This window comes from Ranitomeya variabilis, chromosome 2 (assembly GCF_051348905.1).
Source record: "Ranitomeya variabilis isolate aRanVar5 chromosome 2, aRanVar5.hap1, whole genome shotgun sequence".
Lineage (NCBI taxonomy): Eukaryota > Metazoa > Chordata > Amphibia > Anura > Dendrobatidae > Ranitomeya > Ranitomeya variabilis.
In genome coordinates this window covers 307427092-307442653 of record NC_135233.1, presented here as the reverse complement: position 1 = coordinate 307442653, position 15562 = coordinate 307427092, and the positions used below count along the sequence as shown (strand labels likewise).

The 15562-nt window shown below is 43.2% G+C and overlaps 1 protein-coding gene across 1 annotated transcript in view; it reads right to left on the bottom strand.

The window, feature by feature from the left end:
- The window catches only part of NRK (Nik related kinase), a 348898-nt gene extending 333704 nt beyond the window's left edge, over positions 1 to 15194 (bottom strand). Inside the window, exon 1 of the mRNA XM_077285205.1 lies at positions 14945 to 15194. Within this exon, the coding sequence (XP_077141320.1) occupies positions 14945 to 15001 (57 nt within the window). The 5' untranslated portion in view covers positions 15002 to 15194. The remainder of the gene's footprint in view (positions 1 to 14944) is intronic.
- Between the last annotated feature and the right edge of the window lie 368 nt (positions 15195 to 15562).

Below are 15562 nucleotides of genomic sequence, written 5' to 3'. Positions count from 1 at the left end.
AGAGTGATCCACATTTGTTGCTTTTAGAGTACAGTATGTGAAATCTCTGCTTGCTGGCGGGCATGAGGTTTCACCCCTACCCTTCTGACACTGTCCATTGCAGCTCAGCGGCTGAGGCTACTTTCACACTAGCGTTTTTGGCTGTATGTCGCAATGCGTCGTTTAGGAGAAAAAACGCATCCTGCACAGTTGTCTGCAGGATGTGTTTTTTCCCCATAGACTAACATTAGCGATGCATTGCGACGTATGGCCACACGTCGCAACCGTCATGCGACGGTTGCGTCTTGTTTTGGCGGACCGTTGGCACAAAAAAAGTTACATGGAACGTTTTTTGCGCGTCGTGTCCGCCATTTTCAACCGCGCATGAGCGGCCGAAACTCCGCCCCCTCCTCCCCGGACCTTACAATGGGGCAGAGGAAGCATCATAAGACTGCTTCCGCTGCCCACGTCGGGCATTATTTTCACAACACGCGTCGGCATGTCGGGCCGACGCTAGTGTGAAAGCAGCCTTATCTAGCAGTCTCAGAGGATTTAATCTGAATGCCCCAAAAGAAATGTGATGCAGGTCAAAAGGGAAAAGAATGACGGAATTGGGGGAGCATAAGGATTTTATCATCTTTTAATTACATTTTTTTTTAGCAATTGACAGATCCTCATTAACTAAACTCATGGTGTAAAGTAACATGTAATTACCCTTATAAACATGCTTGTATAAAACAAAAGTTTGAGGAGCAGGGAGAAAATTAAGTTATATCCTCACTGCATGGTGCACGTGCCAGACATTTTAGGGTCATCATACTTATAATAAGTTATGACTGCGATCAGTGCCTGCACTGTAGTCTCGCCCACCGATCATGGATTGTCAGCCAAAGCTACCACAGTCATATGCTGGCCACGATATCAATCAAGGATCTGTAGGTGTGATTACAGCCAAAGTACCCAGGACAGTGTAAGTTAGGGTCTGGTGGAGTGGGCCTGGCGTCCATGTGTCTCAAACATTTATTATTAATTAGGTCACAAATTGTCATAAAAAGAAGAGAAAATCTACGCCTGACCATAATAAACACAGATTTTGGCCAATTATTCATCAAACTTATTATGAGATTTTCATCTAAGTATATTTGCTGCATTTTTTTTACTCCTTCATGGATTGGTTTAAGACTGGTGTAAATAAAATGCTAGTATTAGTAAATCTAACTCAATGACTTATGTGTCTTAAAGGGAACTTGTCATGTAAAATAATGGTATTACCTTGCAGATATGGGGATAACTTGCAGCTTAATACCATTCTATAAACTTGCGGCATTGACACTGAGAGCCCCACTGCCAGTAGGAAAATAACTTTTTTTCCCCACAGCAGCGTTCGGCTTCCAGTCATAGGAGTAGCACCAACACGGCTTCAGTCACTGGTCTGTATTTAGAGATGCTGTAACCGCACCCCAGCACTGACTGATAACCGGCTCTAATGCTGAGCTGTCAGTGCCGGGGTGCGGCTACAACCACCGTTGTCTATAGACAGAGCGATGACTGAAACAGCGCCGGTGATACACCTATGACTGGAAGCCGAACGCTGCCACATGGAATAAAGTTATTTTCCTCCTGGCAGCGGGGCTCACAGGTTATTTTACTGAGGTTAAGTTAGGCAAAGCTGCTTCAGGAAAAAGCCAGAATTCTTTTTTCCTGAAGCGGCTTTGGGGGCAATTTTTTCCTCGGTTTTTACAGCATATCCACTGTTGACATCTTTTTTCCTGTTATTTGACTAGGTAGCAGGCGGCTTTCTAGAGGAAGTACCAGAGGAGTGTGAGCATGCTACTTCTGTTAACCGCTTCATGGTTCTGAATCCTAAAGCTGTTAAAAGAATGATCATGTGCACAGCAATCTTGGTTTTACATTCTTGTGTATTATGTTAAAGGGGTATTTCCATCTACAAGATCATATCCCAATATGTAGTAGGCGTAATAATAATATTACAAATACCTCTAATTAGAAATGTAGTATAGCTCGCCTGTTTTGCTATGTTGCTAACCCCATGTGCAGGGCATTGCAGTAGCTTAGGAATCCATGTTTGCAATCACGCATATAATGACAGTCAGCTAATAGTGGAAGTAACCATGGAAACCTAAGGTCCTGCAATGCCCTGCACATGGGGTAAGCCACATGGCAAATCAGAAGAACTACACTACATTTCTAATTGGAGGTATTTGCTAATATTATTATTACATCTTCTACACATTGGGATAGGATCTTAGAGATGGGAATACCCTTTCAATTCTACTGTGGCAGTTTAGTGGCACTTTTTCAGGCACATTCTTGGTGGAATCTGAAAAAGGCATTGTGTGATCCAACCTTGATAGTGAATGTTGTCACGCTGTCATTTCCGTCCAGTGTTAAGGAGGTAATTTGTTTTCAGAGCCCTACATATATGATCAGCTGGAATTCACATCCCACTACAACACTTCAGTTGAGTTCAGCTCAGGACTGAGCTACTTTTTTTTCTTTCTTTTTTTTTTCTTTTTAACTAATATATCCAAACATCAGCTGAAGCTTGTGTCATCCTTAATGTCATATTTAATGTCTCCCTAAGGTTTGCAATCTGTCTGGGTCCTGACCACAGAAATCCCAAGATGCTTTGCTTCAGTGTTTGGATGAGGATTCTTCAATGACACTATATATCTTGTTTTCTTTTATTTTATCCTTTTGCATACTTTCATCTATGTTTATTTCCATATAATTGATCTTTGGAAGCTAGAGACTTGGCAATTGGATTGATGTTATTTCCTTATTGCAAAACTTCCAAGTGGCTGGCTCCCTTATAATGCAAATTCACTCTTTAATATGTGCACAATGTGGATTAAAATACATGGTATACAACCTGTCCATTTTCTGAACTTCTCTGGAATACAATAGTACTTTCATGACTTCCTAAGAGTTTAAGCTACAAGAATTTGGCTAAAAGACTGCATGGCGTTTCTGGTAGGGTTACAAGAATTCTCAGACACGTCCCTCTACCAAAAATGTTTCACCAATTGGTTTAAGACTAAAGGTCGTATTACACCAGTGGTGCCTCGCCTTTTTTGGCCCAAGGGACACATTGTCATAGTGAATCACACCGTACATACCATAAATGTCTTATAGGTACAAATTCTACTTACCGGACTCTTACAACCACCAATCAAGACTCTAATGGTATGGGCATACTGAGTTTTTTTTACAAGGATTTATAAATAAATTCTACTCCATGGCAATATGGTTGGAGGCTGCACAGTATTGCATCGCTGGCCACACAGAATGGCATCACTGGCAGGGCTGCCATCATGGCATTACTGCCCTTACTGCTGTATGGGGTTCGGTGAGCAGAAGTACAAAGGTGGGGGCCTTCCCTCTTGTGCTTCTGCTCACTGGGCCCCAGGGCATAATAAAGTGCTGTGCACTGGCGCGCTGTCTTAGGCAGCGCACATCTTGGTGCAGTGCGCTTGACGCAGAGCTCTACAGCTGTCAAAGCTAAATGGCTGCAAAACTTCAACTCTCTCCACCATTTCTGGACATCTGCTAACAGCATGTACATGATGATGTCATCGTGCCACCATGTACGCAAGCCACTCGCCATCACCACCAGACACCAGAAGGGAAGCTGTGCCTGCATGGGATCAAATGAAGGGGAAGTATGAAAACCTTTTTTTTTTTTTAATTAAATGAGCTTGGGGGAGCAAATTATGAAGAATTAAGGATGGGGCACGGGAAACAGTGAATTATATATTGAGGTGGGGAAGCGCAAATAATGATGAATTGGAGGGTGGGTATGGGGGGCAGCAAATTATGAATTGAGGGTGGGGGACAGTAAATAATGAACTGAGAGTGGGGGACAGCAAATTAAATGAGGGTGGGAGATGGGGGAAAGCAAATGATTAATTGAGGGTGGGAGACAGGGGACAGTAAATAATGACTTGAGAGTGGGGGGACAGCAAATAATAAATTGAGGGTGGTGGATGAGGACAGTAAATTAAGGGTGGGGGACAGCAAATGATGAATTGAGGATGGGGGACTCGAGCCATAAAATGAATGGAGGGTGAGGGATGGGGACAGCAAATGATGGATTGAGGGTGGATGACGGGGACAGCAAATAATTAATTGAGGGTAGGGGACAGCCAATGCTGAATTGAGGGTGAGGGATGGGGGACATCAATTGATGAATTGAAGGTGGGTGGTTGAGGAGAGAAAATGATGAATTGAAAGTAGGAGTGGGGAGAGCAAAAAATTATGAATTTTTAGGGTGGGGAAGTAAATGAGTATGAGGTGAAACTGGGGGTGGGTGACAGTAAATGGTGATGAAAGAAGGGTGGGGGACAAAAAATGATGATTAATTGGGGGTGGGGGAGAGTAATTGATGTATTGAATGTGGGGTAGAGCAGTTGATAATGAAAACAGGGTGGGGGTTGGAGAGAGAAGACCCAAAATAATTAATTGGGGTGGAGGGGGGCATATAAATATAATGGATCAGGGGAGTAGGAGGTACAGAGTGGAGGCGTTGAGGATGTAGAAGTATGACTGGTAATGAGTTGGGGAAAAAAGTACAGATGCTAATTTATATATTCATTGGGTGGGAAAAAGTGGCTATTTACAGTTAGTGGGGGCTCAGTGATGGATTAAAGTTTATATTTGGAATGGTGAGTTGCATAATAACTAATTATATATTAATGGTGGGTACACGTATGTATTTAGCTGTGTAGTGTGCAAGTTGGGGAAAAAAGGGGGAATGTGCTCTGGAAGTGGCGCTCTAGATAACTGCATGGTATTTTCTGCAGAGACGAGTCCTGGCTGGAAGAATGACGGCGATCTGATCTGGATGAAGAAGAAAAGCGAGGATGAAGGACTTCAACTAGAGACATCAACTGTGAGTCAATTTTGTTACATGTACACTTATACTATACACTGTATAGCATGTACAGAGCTCCTGTGTATAATGTAACTGGTGATCACTGTATTACCTGTTCACTAAATACAGAGTTCCTGTGCAGAATGTCACTGGTGATCGTTGTATTACCAGGACACTGACACTATACACTGTATAATATATACAGAGAACCTGTGTAGAATGTCACTAGTGATTCCTGTATTGCCTGTACTCTTACACTATATACAAAGTCCCTGTGTATAATGGCACTTAGTATGTTTTTTTTTAATTAATGATCAGTATTGTAGTATTTAGTCACTATGTGGTGGTAATATGTTGTCTGGACCTGGTATGGGGGTATTTGTTCCTTGTATGTGGTATTATTCGGTTACTATGTGATGTTAATATGTGGTCTGGTCATAGAGCGATAGTATTTTTCCCTTATATGTGGTATTATTCGATCACTATGTGGTGGTAATATGTGGCATGTTTATGATGCGGTGGTATTTTTCGGTCACTATGTGGTGGTAATATGTGGTCTGGTCTTAATGTGATGGTATTTGTCCCTTGTATGTGGTATTATTGGTAATTTTAAAAAATGTATGTGACACATTCCCTTAAAGAAAATATATAAAAATATACTGAAAAAGAGTATTTGGTATTTTAAAAAATGGTTAATAGGATAGAGTAGAGTAGGGCTTGGCCAAAAGAGTCTACCTTGTTGAGGTGGTGGCTTAAAAATTCTTTTGGCCAAAACAAAAGCTGCTGGCTAAGTATGTGATATGGTGATCGATGGGAACTGTTAATGTGTTTTGTGAGGATGAGGTGTAAAAGTAGAGTTTTTCCAGAAGTGGGGGGTGGATGTGGAGCTGGGGTGGAGACTGGGTGGAGTCTCAAGAGGCCTAACATTTGACCATCGATTGGTAAACCTTTTTTGAACAATGGAAATTTATTAACCTGCTAACACAAGCAGACCAAAGCAAACTATGAGCACTTAGTGATCTGTTATACATGACTCAGTGCATATAGGCCTCCATAGTTTTCGATAGCGTGACTTGTCATGATCTCAATGGCAAGAGAACATAGCATAAGCATATATAGGAACTAGCTCTTGGAAGATGGGAACTGAGCTGGCCATGAACTAAACCTAACGCACAACTAGCAGTGGCCGGGTAGCATGCCTACGTTGATTCTAGATGCCCAGCCCAGCCGGAGGACTAAATAAAGCTAGCAGAGGAAAATATTAGTCCTAGCTCACCTCTAGAGAAATACCCCGAAAGGAGACAGAGGCCCCCCACATGTATTGGCGGTGAGTTGAGATGAAATAACAAACGTAGTATGAAAATAGGTTTAGCAAATTTGAGGTCCACTTACTACATAGCAGAAGACAGAAAGGACACTTTCATGGTCAGCTGAAAACCCTATCAAAAAACACCATCCAGAAATTACTTTAAAACTCTGGCATTAACTCATAACACCAGAGTGGCAATTCCCGTTCACAAGAGCTTTCCAGACACAGTAACGAAACTACAGCTGTGAACTGGAACAAAATGCAAAAACAAACATGGACAAGAGTCCAACTTATCTAGTAGTTGTCTAGGAGCAGGAACAAGCACAGAGAGGCTTCTGATAACATTGTTGACCGGCAAGCAACTAACAGAGCAGCAAGGTTATATAGCGACTCCCACATCTTGATGGGAACAGGTGAACAGAGAAGATGAAGACACCAGTTCAATTCCACCAGTAGCCACCGGGGGAGCCCAGAATCCAAATTCACAACAGTACCCCCCCCTCAAGGAGGGGGCACCGAACCCTCACCAGAACCACCAGGGCGATCAGGATGGGCCCTATGAAAGGCACGAACCAGATCGGAGGCATGAACATCAGATGCATTCACCCAAGAATTATCCTCCTGGCCGTATCCCTTCCACTTGACCAGATACTGGAGTCTCCGTCTGGAAACACGAGAGTCCAAGATTTTCTCCACAACGTACTCCAACTCACCCTCAACCAACACCGGAGCAGGAGGCTCAACGGAAGGCACAACCGGTACCTCATACCTGCGCAATAATGACCGATGAAAAACGTTATGAATAGAAAAGGATGCAGGGAGGTCCAAACGGAAGGAAACAGGGTTAAGAATCTCCAATATCTTATACGGGCCGATAAACCGAGGCTTAAACTTAGGAGAAGAGACCCTCATAGGGACAAAACGAGAAGACAACCACACCAAATCCCCAACAGAAAGCCGAGGACCAACACGACGGTGGCGGTTGGCAAAAAGCTGAGTCTTCTCCTGGGACAACCTCAAATTGTCCACCACCTGCCCCCAGATCTGATGCAATCTCTCCACCAGAGCATCCACTCCAGGACAATCCGAAGATTCCACCTGACCAGAGGAAAATCGAGGATGAAACCCCGAATTACAGAAAAACGGGGACACCAAAGTGGCAGAGCTGGCCCGATTATTGAGAGCGAACTCCGCCAATGGCAAAAAAGCAACCCAATCATCCTGGTCAGCAGACACAAAACACCTCAGATATGTCTCCAGGGTCTGATTAATCCGCTCGGTCTGGCCATTCGTCTGAGGATGGAAAGCGGACGAAAAAGATAAATCTATGCCCATCCTAGCACAGAATGCCCGCCAAAATCTAGACACGAATTGGGTCCCTCTGTCAGAAACGATATTCTCAGGAATACCATGCAAACGAACAACATTTTGAAAAAACAGAGGAACCAACTCGGAAGAAGAAGGTAACTTGGGCAGAGGAACCAAATGGACCATCTTAGAAAAACGGTCACACACCACCCAGATGACAGACATCTTCTGAGAAACAGGCAGATCTGAAATAAAATCCATCGAGATGTGCGTCCAAGGCCTCTTAGGAATAGGCAAGGGCAACAATAATCCACTAGCCCGAGAACAACAAGGCTTGGCCCGAGCACAAACGTCACAAGACTGCACAAAGCCTCGCACATCTCGTGACAGGGAAGGCCACCAGAAGGACCTTGCCGCCAAATCCCTGGTACCAAAAATGCCAGGATGACCTGCCAACGCAGAAGAATGAACCTCAGAGATGACTCTACTGGTCCAATCATCAGGAACAAACAGTTTATCAGGTGGGCAACGATCAGGTCTCTCCGCCTGAAACTCCTGCAAGGCCCGCCGCAGGTCTGGAGAAACGGCTGACAATACCACTCCATCCTTAAGGATACCTGTGGGCTCAGAGTTACCAGGCGAGTCAGGCTCAAAACTCCTAGAAAGGGCATCCGCCTTAACATTCTTAGAACCCGGTAGGTATGACACCACAAAATTAAACCGAGAGAAAAATAATGACCAGCGCGCCTGTCTAGGATTCAGGCGCCTGGCGGTCTCAAGATAAATCAAATTTTTGTGGTCAGTCAATACCACCACCTGATGTCTGGCCCCCTCGAGCCAATGGCGCCACTCCTCAAAAGCCCACTTCATGGCCAAAAGCTCCCGATTCCCAACATCATAATTCCGCTCAGCGGGCGAAAATTTACGGGAAAAGAAGGCACAAGGCCTCATCACGGAGCAGTCAGAACTTTTCTGCGACAACACTGCCCCAGCTCCGATCTCAGAAGCGTCGACCTCAACCTGAAAAGGTAGAGCAACATCAGGCTGACGCAACACAGGGGCAGAGGAAAAACGGCGCTTAAGCTCCCGAAAGGCCTCCACAGCATCAGGGGACCAATCAGCAACATCAGCACCCTTCTTAGTCAAATCGGTCAATGGCTTAGCAATATCCGAAAAACCAGCAATAAATCGACGATAAAAGTTAGCAAAGCCCAAAAATTTCTGAAGACTCTTAAGAGAAGAGGGCTGCGTCCAATCACAAATAGCTTGAACCTTGACAGGATCCATTTCAATGGAAGAGGGGGAAAAAATATATCCCAAAAAGGAAATCCTCTGTACCCCAAAAACACACTTAGAACCCTTCACACACAAAGAATTAGACCGCAAAACCTGAAAAACCCTCCTGACTTGCTGGACATGAGAGTCCCAGTCATCCAAAAAAATCAGAATATCATCCAGATACACAATCATAAATTTATCCAAATAATCGCGAAAAATATCATGCATAAAGGACTGGAAAACTGACGGAGCATTAGAAAGACCAAAAGGCATCACTAAATACTCAAAGTGGCCCTCGGGTGTATTAAATGCGGTTTTCCACTCATCCCCCTGCCTGATTCGCACCAAATTATACGCCCCACGAAGGTCAATCTTAGAGAACCACTTGGCCCCCTTTATGCGAGCAAACAAATCAGTCAGCAACGGCAATGGGTATTGATATTTAACAGTGATTTTATTCAAAAGCCGATAATCAATACATGGTCTCAAAGAGCCGTCTTTTTTTTGACACAAAGAAAAAACCGGCTCCTAAGGGCGATGACGATGGACGAATATGTCCCTTTTCCAAGGACTCCTTTATATATTCTCGCATAGCAGCATGTTCAGGCACAGACAGATTAAATAAACGACCCTTTGGGTATTTACTACCCGGGATTAAATCTATGGCACAATCGCACTCTCGGTGCGGAGGTAACGAACCAAGCTTGGATTCTTCAAAGACGTCACGATAGTCAGACAGGAACTCAGGAATTTCAGAGGGAATGGATGATGAAATGGAAACCACAGGTACATCCCCATGAGCCCCCTTACATCCCCAGCTCAACACAGACATAGCTCTCCAGTCGAGGACTGGGTTGTGAGATTGCAGCCAAGGCAATCCTAGCACCAAATCATCATGTAGATTATACAGCACCAGAAAGCGAATAATCTCCTGGTGATCCGGATTAATACGCATAGTTACTTGTGTCCAGTATTGTGGTTTATTATTAGCCAATGGGGTGGAGTCGATCCCCTTCAGAGGAATAGAAGTCTCCAAAGGCTCTAAATCATACCCACAGCGTTTGGCAAAGGACCAATCCATAAGACTCAAAGCGGCGCCAGAGTCGACATAGGCGTCCGTGGTAATAGATGACAAAGAGCAAATCAGGGTCACAGATAGAATAAATTTAGACGGTAAGGTGCAAATGGAAACAGATTTACCAAGCTTTTTAGTGCGCTTAGAGCATGCTGATATAACATGAGTAGAATCACCACAATAGAAACACAACCCATTTTTCCGTCTAAAATTCTGCCGCTCGCTTCGGGACAGAATTCTATCACACTGCATACTCTCTGGCGACTTCTCAGTGGACACCGCCAGATGGTGCACTGGTTTGCGCTCCCGCAAACGCCTATCGATCTGAATAGCCATTGTCATGGACTCATTCAGACCCGCAGGCACAGGGAACCCCACCATAACATCCTTAATGGCATCAGAGAGACCCTCTCTGAAAGTCGCCGCCAGGGCGCACTCATTCCACTGAGTAAGCACAGACCATTTACGGAATCTTTGGCAGTAAATTTCCGCTTCATCTTGCCCCTGAGATAGGGACATCAAAGTTTTTTCTGCCTGAAGCTCCAAATGAGGTTCGTCATAAAGCAACCCCAAGGCCAGAAAAAACGCATCCACATTGAGCAACGCAGGATCCCCTGGTGTCAATGAAAAAGCCCAGTCTTGAGGGTCGCCCCGGAGCAAGGAAATCACAATCCTGACCTGCTGTGCAGGGTCTTCGGCAAAGCGAGATTTCAGAGACAAAAATAATTTGCAATTATTTCGAAAATTCTGAAACCCGGATCTATTCCCCGAGAAAAATTCCGGCAAAGGAATTCTCGGCTCAGATACAGGTGCATGACAAACAAAATCTTGCAAATTTTGTACCTTCGTGGCGAGATTATTCAAACCTGCAGTTACACTCTGAAGATCCATTACAAACAGGTGGACACAGAGCCATTCAAGGGTTAAGAGGAGGTAAGAAGCAGCTAGACAGCAATTAAGGGCTAGGCAGCCAAACTCTGAGGGGAAAAAAAAAAAAAATTTCCCTTCAACACTTCTTTTTCTCCTGCTTCAGCCCAAACAATTAACACTTTGCGGGCCGGTCAAACTGTCTTGATCTCAATGGCAAGAGAACATAGCATAAGCATATATAGGAACTAGCTCTTGGAAGATGGGAACTGAGCTGGCCATGAACTAAACCTAACGCACAACTAGCAGTGGCCGGGTAGCATGCCTACGTTGATTCTAGATGCCCAGCCCAGCCGGAGGACTAAATAAAGCTAGCAGAGGAAAATATTAGTCCTAGCTCACCTCTAGAGAAATACCCCGAAAGGAGACAGAGGCCCCCCACATGTATTGGCGGTGAGTTGAGATGAAATAACAAACGTAGTATGAAAATAGGTTTAGCAAATTTGAGGTCCACTTACTACATAGCAGAAGACAGAAAGGACACTTTCATGGTCAGCTGAAAACCCTATCAAAAAACACCATCCAGAAATTACTTTAAAACTCTGGCATTAACTCATAACACCAGAGTGGCAATTCCCGTTCACAAGAGCTTTCCAGACACAGTAACGAAACTACAGCTGTGAACTGGAACAAAATGCAAAAACAAACATGGACAAGAGTCCAACTTATCTAGTAGTTGTCTAGGAGCAGGAACAAGCACAGAGAGGCTTCTGATAACATTGTTGACCGGCAAGCAACTAACAGAGCAGCAAGGTTATATAGCGACTCCCACATCTTGATGGGAACAGGTGAACAGAGAAGATGAAGACACCAGTTCAATTCCACCAGTAGCCACCGGGGGAGCCCAGAATCCAAATTCACAACAGTGACTCCTGTTTATACAGGACGATGCACGACTGAGAACCATGATGTTTTTGCACTGCATGAAAAGATCATTTCACCCAATCGTGAAATGAATATTTTTAAGAACACTCATTCGCCATCTAATATCTTTAAATGGATATTCCCATCTTCAACATCATATCCCAAAATGATGTAGATTTAATAATAAATATATTATTAATATTAGCCAACACTTCCAATTACAATGTAGTATAGTTCTTTTGATTTGCTATGTCGCTTACCCTATGTGCAGTGTTATGATCCGGTGACCTTGGAGCCGCATGAGACTTTCTCAGGAGTAGGTGGAACCTGTACTGACCGCAAACCCTAAACTGTCACCGCAACTAGAAGTAGCCGTGGGGTGTACCTAACACATCCTAGACACCTCGACACAGCCGGAGGACTAAATACCCCTATTGATGGAAATGGGAATTCTATCTTGCCTCAGAGCAGAACCCCAAAGGATAGGCAGCCCCCCACAAATATTGACTGTGAGTATTAGAGGAAAGACACACGCAGGCAGAAATCAGGATTTAGCAAAAGAGGCCCCGCTAGCTAAATAGGAAAGGATAGGACAGAATACTAAGCGGTCAGTATTAAAACCCTAAAAATATCCACAGCAGATAATACAAAAATTCCACCATCTAACTAAAGACATGGAATGTATATCTGCATCTCCTGAGAATCCAACTTGACTGAAATATCCAAACACAGTCTAAGCTGGACAAGAAAAAACATTGAATAGTACTGAATTGTAAAGCACACAGCATGTGTGCTGCAGAAACAAAACCAGACACTTATCTTAGCTGATTTGGCAGCAGGGCAGGAGGAACCAGACAGAGATGCAAAACCTCCAAGAACAATGGACAACTGGCAAGGGCTAATGAATCCTGCACACCTAAATATCCCAGTCAGAGTTGCAATCAGCAGGGACACCTGCCCAGGATTGCAACCCAGGGACAACTGCATTACTACCAACAACCACCAGAGGGAACCCAAGAGCAGAATTCACAACAGTGCAGGCATTGGAATAGCTTAAGTGGATACCTCTCATATAGTGACAGTTAGCAATTAGTGGTTGGAATAATGGATACATAAGCAACTGTAATGCCCTGCACAATGGGGTAAACGACATAGGGAATTCTTATTATTATTACATCTACTACATATTGGGATATGATCTGGGAGATGGGAATATGCCTTTAAGTGTAAATGCAGCTTTATTGTCTTACTATTATTGTAAACTTGTCTTCCCTTGAGCATCTAGAACAGTGTTCCCTAACTCCGGATCTCAAAAGCGACCAACAGGTCATGTTTTCAGAATTTCCTTAGTACATGAATCACCAGGACAGGCAAGAATTCCATCACCTGTGCAATACTAAGGAAATCCTGAAAACATGATGTGTTGGTGGCCCTTGAGCACCGGAGTTAGGGAACACTGTCCTAGATGCTCAAGGAGTTGGGGAACACTGATCTAGGATGTCATAGATCGGCAACTACAAAGAGAACTGTAGCGGATCTTGATGATTTGCCCAAGTGCATTTAAAGTGGCAGAACATTCCTCGGATAACCATTAATACCCGCACTCACACACCATTGGCTCCTATCTATCAATGAGGTTATTTCTGCTCATGGTTCTCATAATTGATGCTGAGTAAATCGAGATGTTTTACAAATTATTTTAACAATTTTTTCAACATTTGCACATCATGAACATTTCTATCAATTCTGTGATTTCTATAATGCCACCACTTTTCCTTCTTGGTCTTGCAATTTCATTTGTTGAAGAGTGCATAAAAGTCTAAATTAAATCGGATAAAATCGGGTTTAAAAACTTTTTTCTGTCGATTGTGTCTCCATTCGCATTTTTGATTTCAGCATTTCGTAGTTATCTATGTTTTCAGTAAACATTCTTGGACTAACCTTGTAAGTGTCTTGGTAGCAGGCCAACTCATTTTATTCCTTGCAAGTTAGAAAATTATCAGTGTCCAGTGTATATAAAGGGGTTTAACTTTGATTTGAACTTTCTGCTGTCTCTGCATATATCTTTTATCTACACAAATGAATAGAGACTGCTGGTTGAGTTACTGTCTCCACTGTAGGAAGAAATTAGAGCTCCCAATCATATCAGCATGGGAACATACTCCATAGTGAAGTATTGACTATAGGGAACATACCAAGTACAAACGAAAATAACCCTGCGGGAAGTGTGACAGCCCAGACTAACTATCTAACGCCTATGGTGATACTAGACAAATTAGAATGTGCATTACTTCCAATTTGTTGGTATTATGTTATTACGAGAATATCCCTAATACATGATTAACCCTTCAGGAGCAGGAAATTCCTAATTCTGTGCAGACCTACGAACAGTCTACAACCTATGAACTCCACTATATAGGCTGATGTAAAGCATATTGGGCCTGATGATATACATGGTATTGCAATTCTCCATAGCCATGTACATTGTTGCTCAGGGGCTAATTTTTTAGGAACTGCTATTTACACAGTGGAGTTTCCCTTTAAGGAACTTTCCATGCCATTCTTAAAGGGAACCTGTCACCTGAATTTGGCGGGACCAGTTTTGGGTCATATGGGCGGGGTTTTCGGGTGTTTGATTCACCCTTTCCTTACCCGCTGGCTGCATGCTGGCTGCAATATTGGATTGAAGTTCATTCTCTGTCCTCCGTAGTACATGCCTGCACAAGGCAATCTTGCCTTACGCAGGCGTGTACTATGGAGGACAGAGAATGAACTTCAATCCAATATTGCAGCCAGCATGCAGCCAGCGGGTAAGGAAAGGGTGAATCAAACACCCGAAAACACCGCCCATATGACTGAAAATTGTTCCCTCCAAATTCAGGTGACAGGTTCCCTTTAAAAAGGCATAAAACCCTTTCAGCCATGAAGTTTAGAGTACAGAGTATCACAGCAGCAATAACATGCTGTCCAACAAGCATGCTGTGTGAATCAACACTACAACTTCTATCCAAAATCTGCCTGTCACATGAATACAGAACAGACCAAAAACATAAATTGTAAGAGTCGGCAATCTAAGCTTTAATATCTACCATAGATGAAAAATTTCACAAGCTAACCAGTCACGCTAAAAGTTCTCAGGCATCAGCTCCTCTTTAACCCTTCCAAGCCTGGATAATCCATGCAGTGTCCCTTCCTTGGTGCCAAATGTAGCAGCATCTGTTCCGTACCTGAATTAAATGCCCTTTAATTGCCAGCTGTAGACCACGCAGAGAGACATTTCCTCTAAAAATAGCAATAATCATTAACTTACTCTCAAAGAGGCCAAGTCGATATAGTCCAGGCTCTTGGTTGTCAGCATTCTTGCCATCTCGTATCTACTTTTTGAGAGTGCCGTCAAAAAAAAGTTTTCTTTTATTTTTCCCCTTTTAGACTTGTTTGCAGGAAATATATTCTGGTAGCATATCGAAGAGTTGTCAGTGTGTGTCAGCCCATGGTTAGAACTGGAAGTGTGTGTCTCTGTGACAAACACAGGAAACTTCACATTCAGCACAACCCGGAAAACACACAGAGGAAACAAATCTGTTTTTCTTTAAGAAACAGCATTGCTGAGCTATTTGCTGGTGAAAGTGAGGGAAGGAAATGACGCTCTCGAATTTTGGGACTACAAAAGATTTATTATTAATACTAATAATTCATTACTCTCCAGCTTCTAAGTATCTGACTTCAGCTACATGAATGACGTTAGTTAACTGTGTGAGATATGTCCTGTATTTCATTTTTTCAGTTTAGACTGAATTCTTTTTACACATTTTGTATTGCCCACAAATAAAAAAAAAATAAAAAAGTAAGAAAAATAGACTCATGCATGTTAAAATAAGACTCTTTTCACTCTTGTGTTGTAATGGAAGCCAAGCAGCAATGCCAAGTC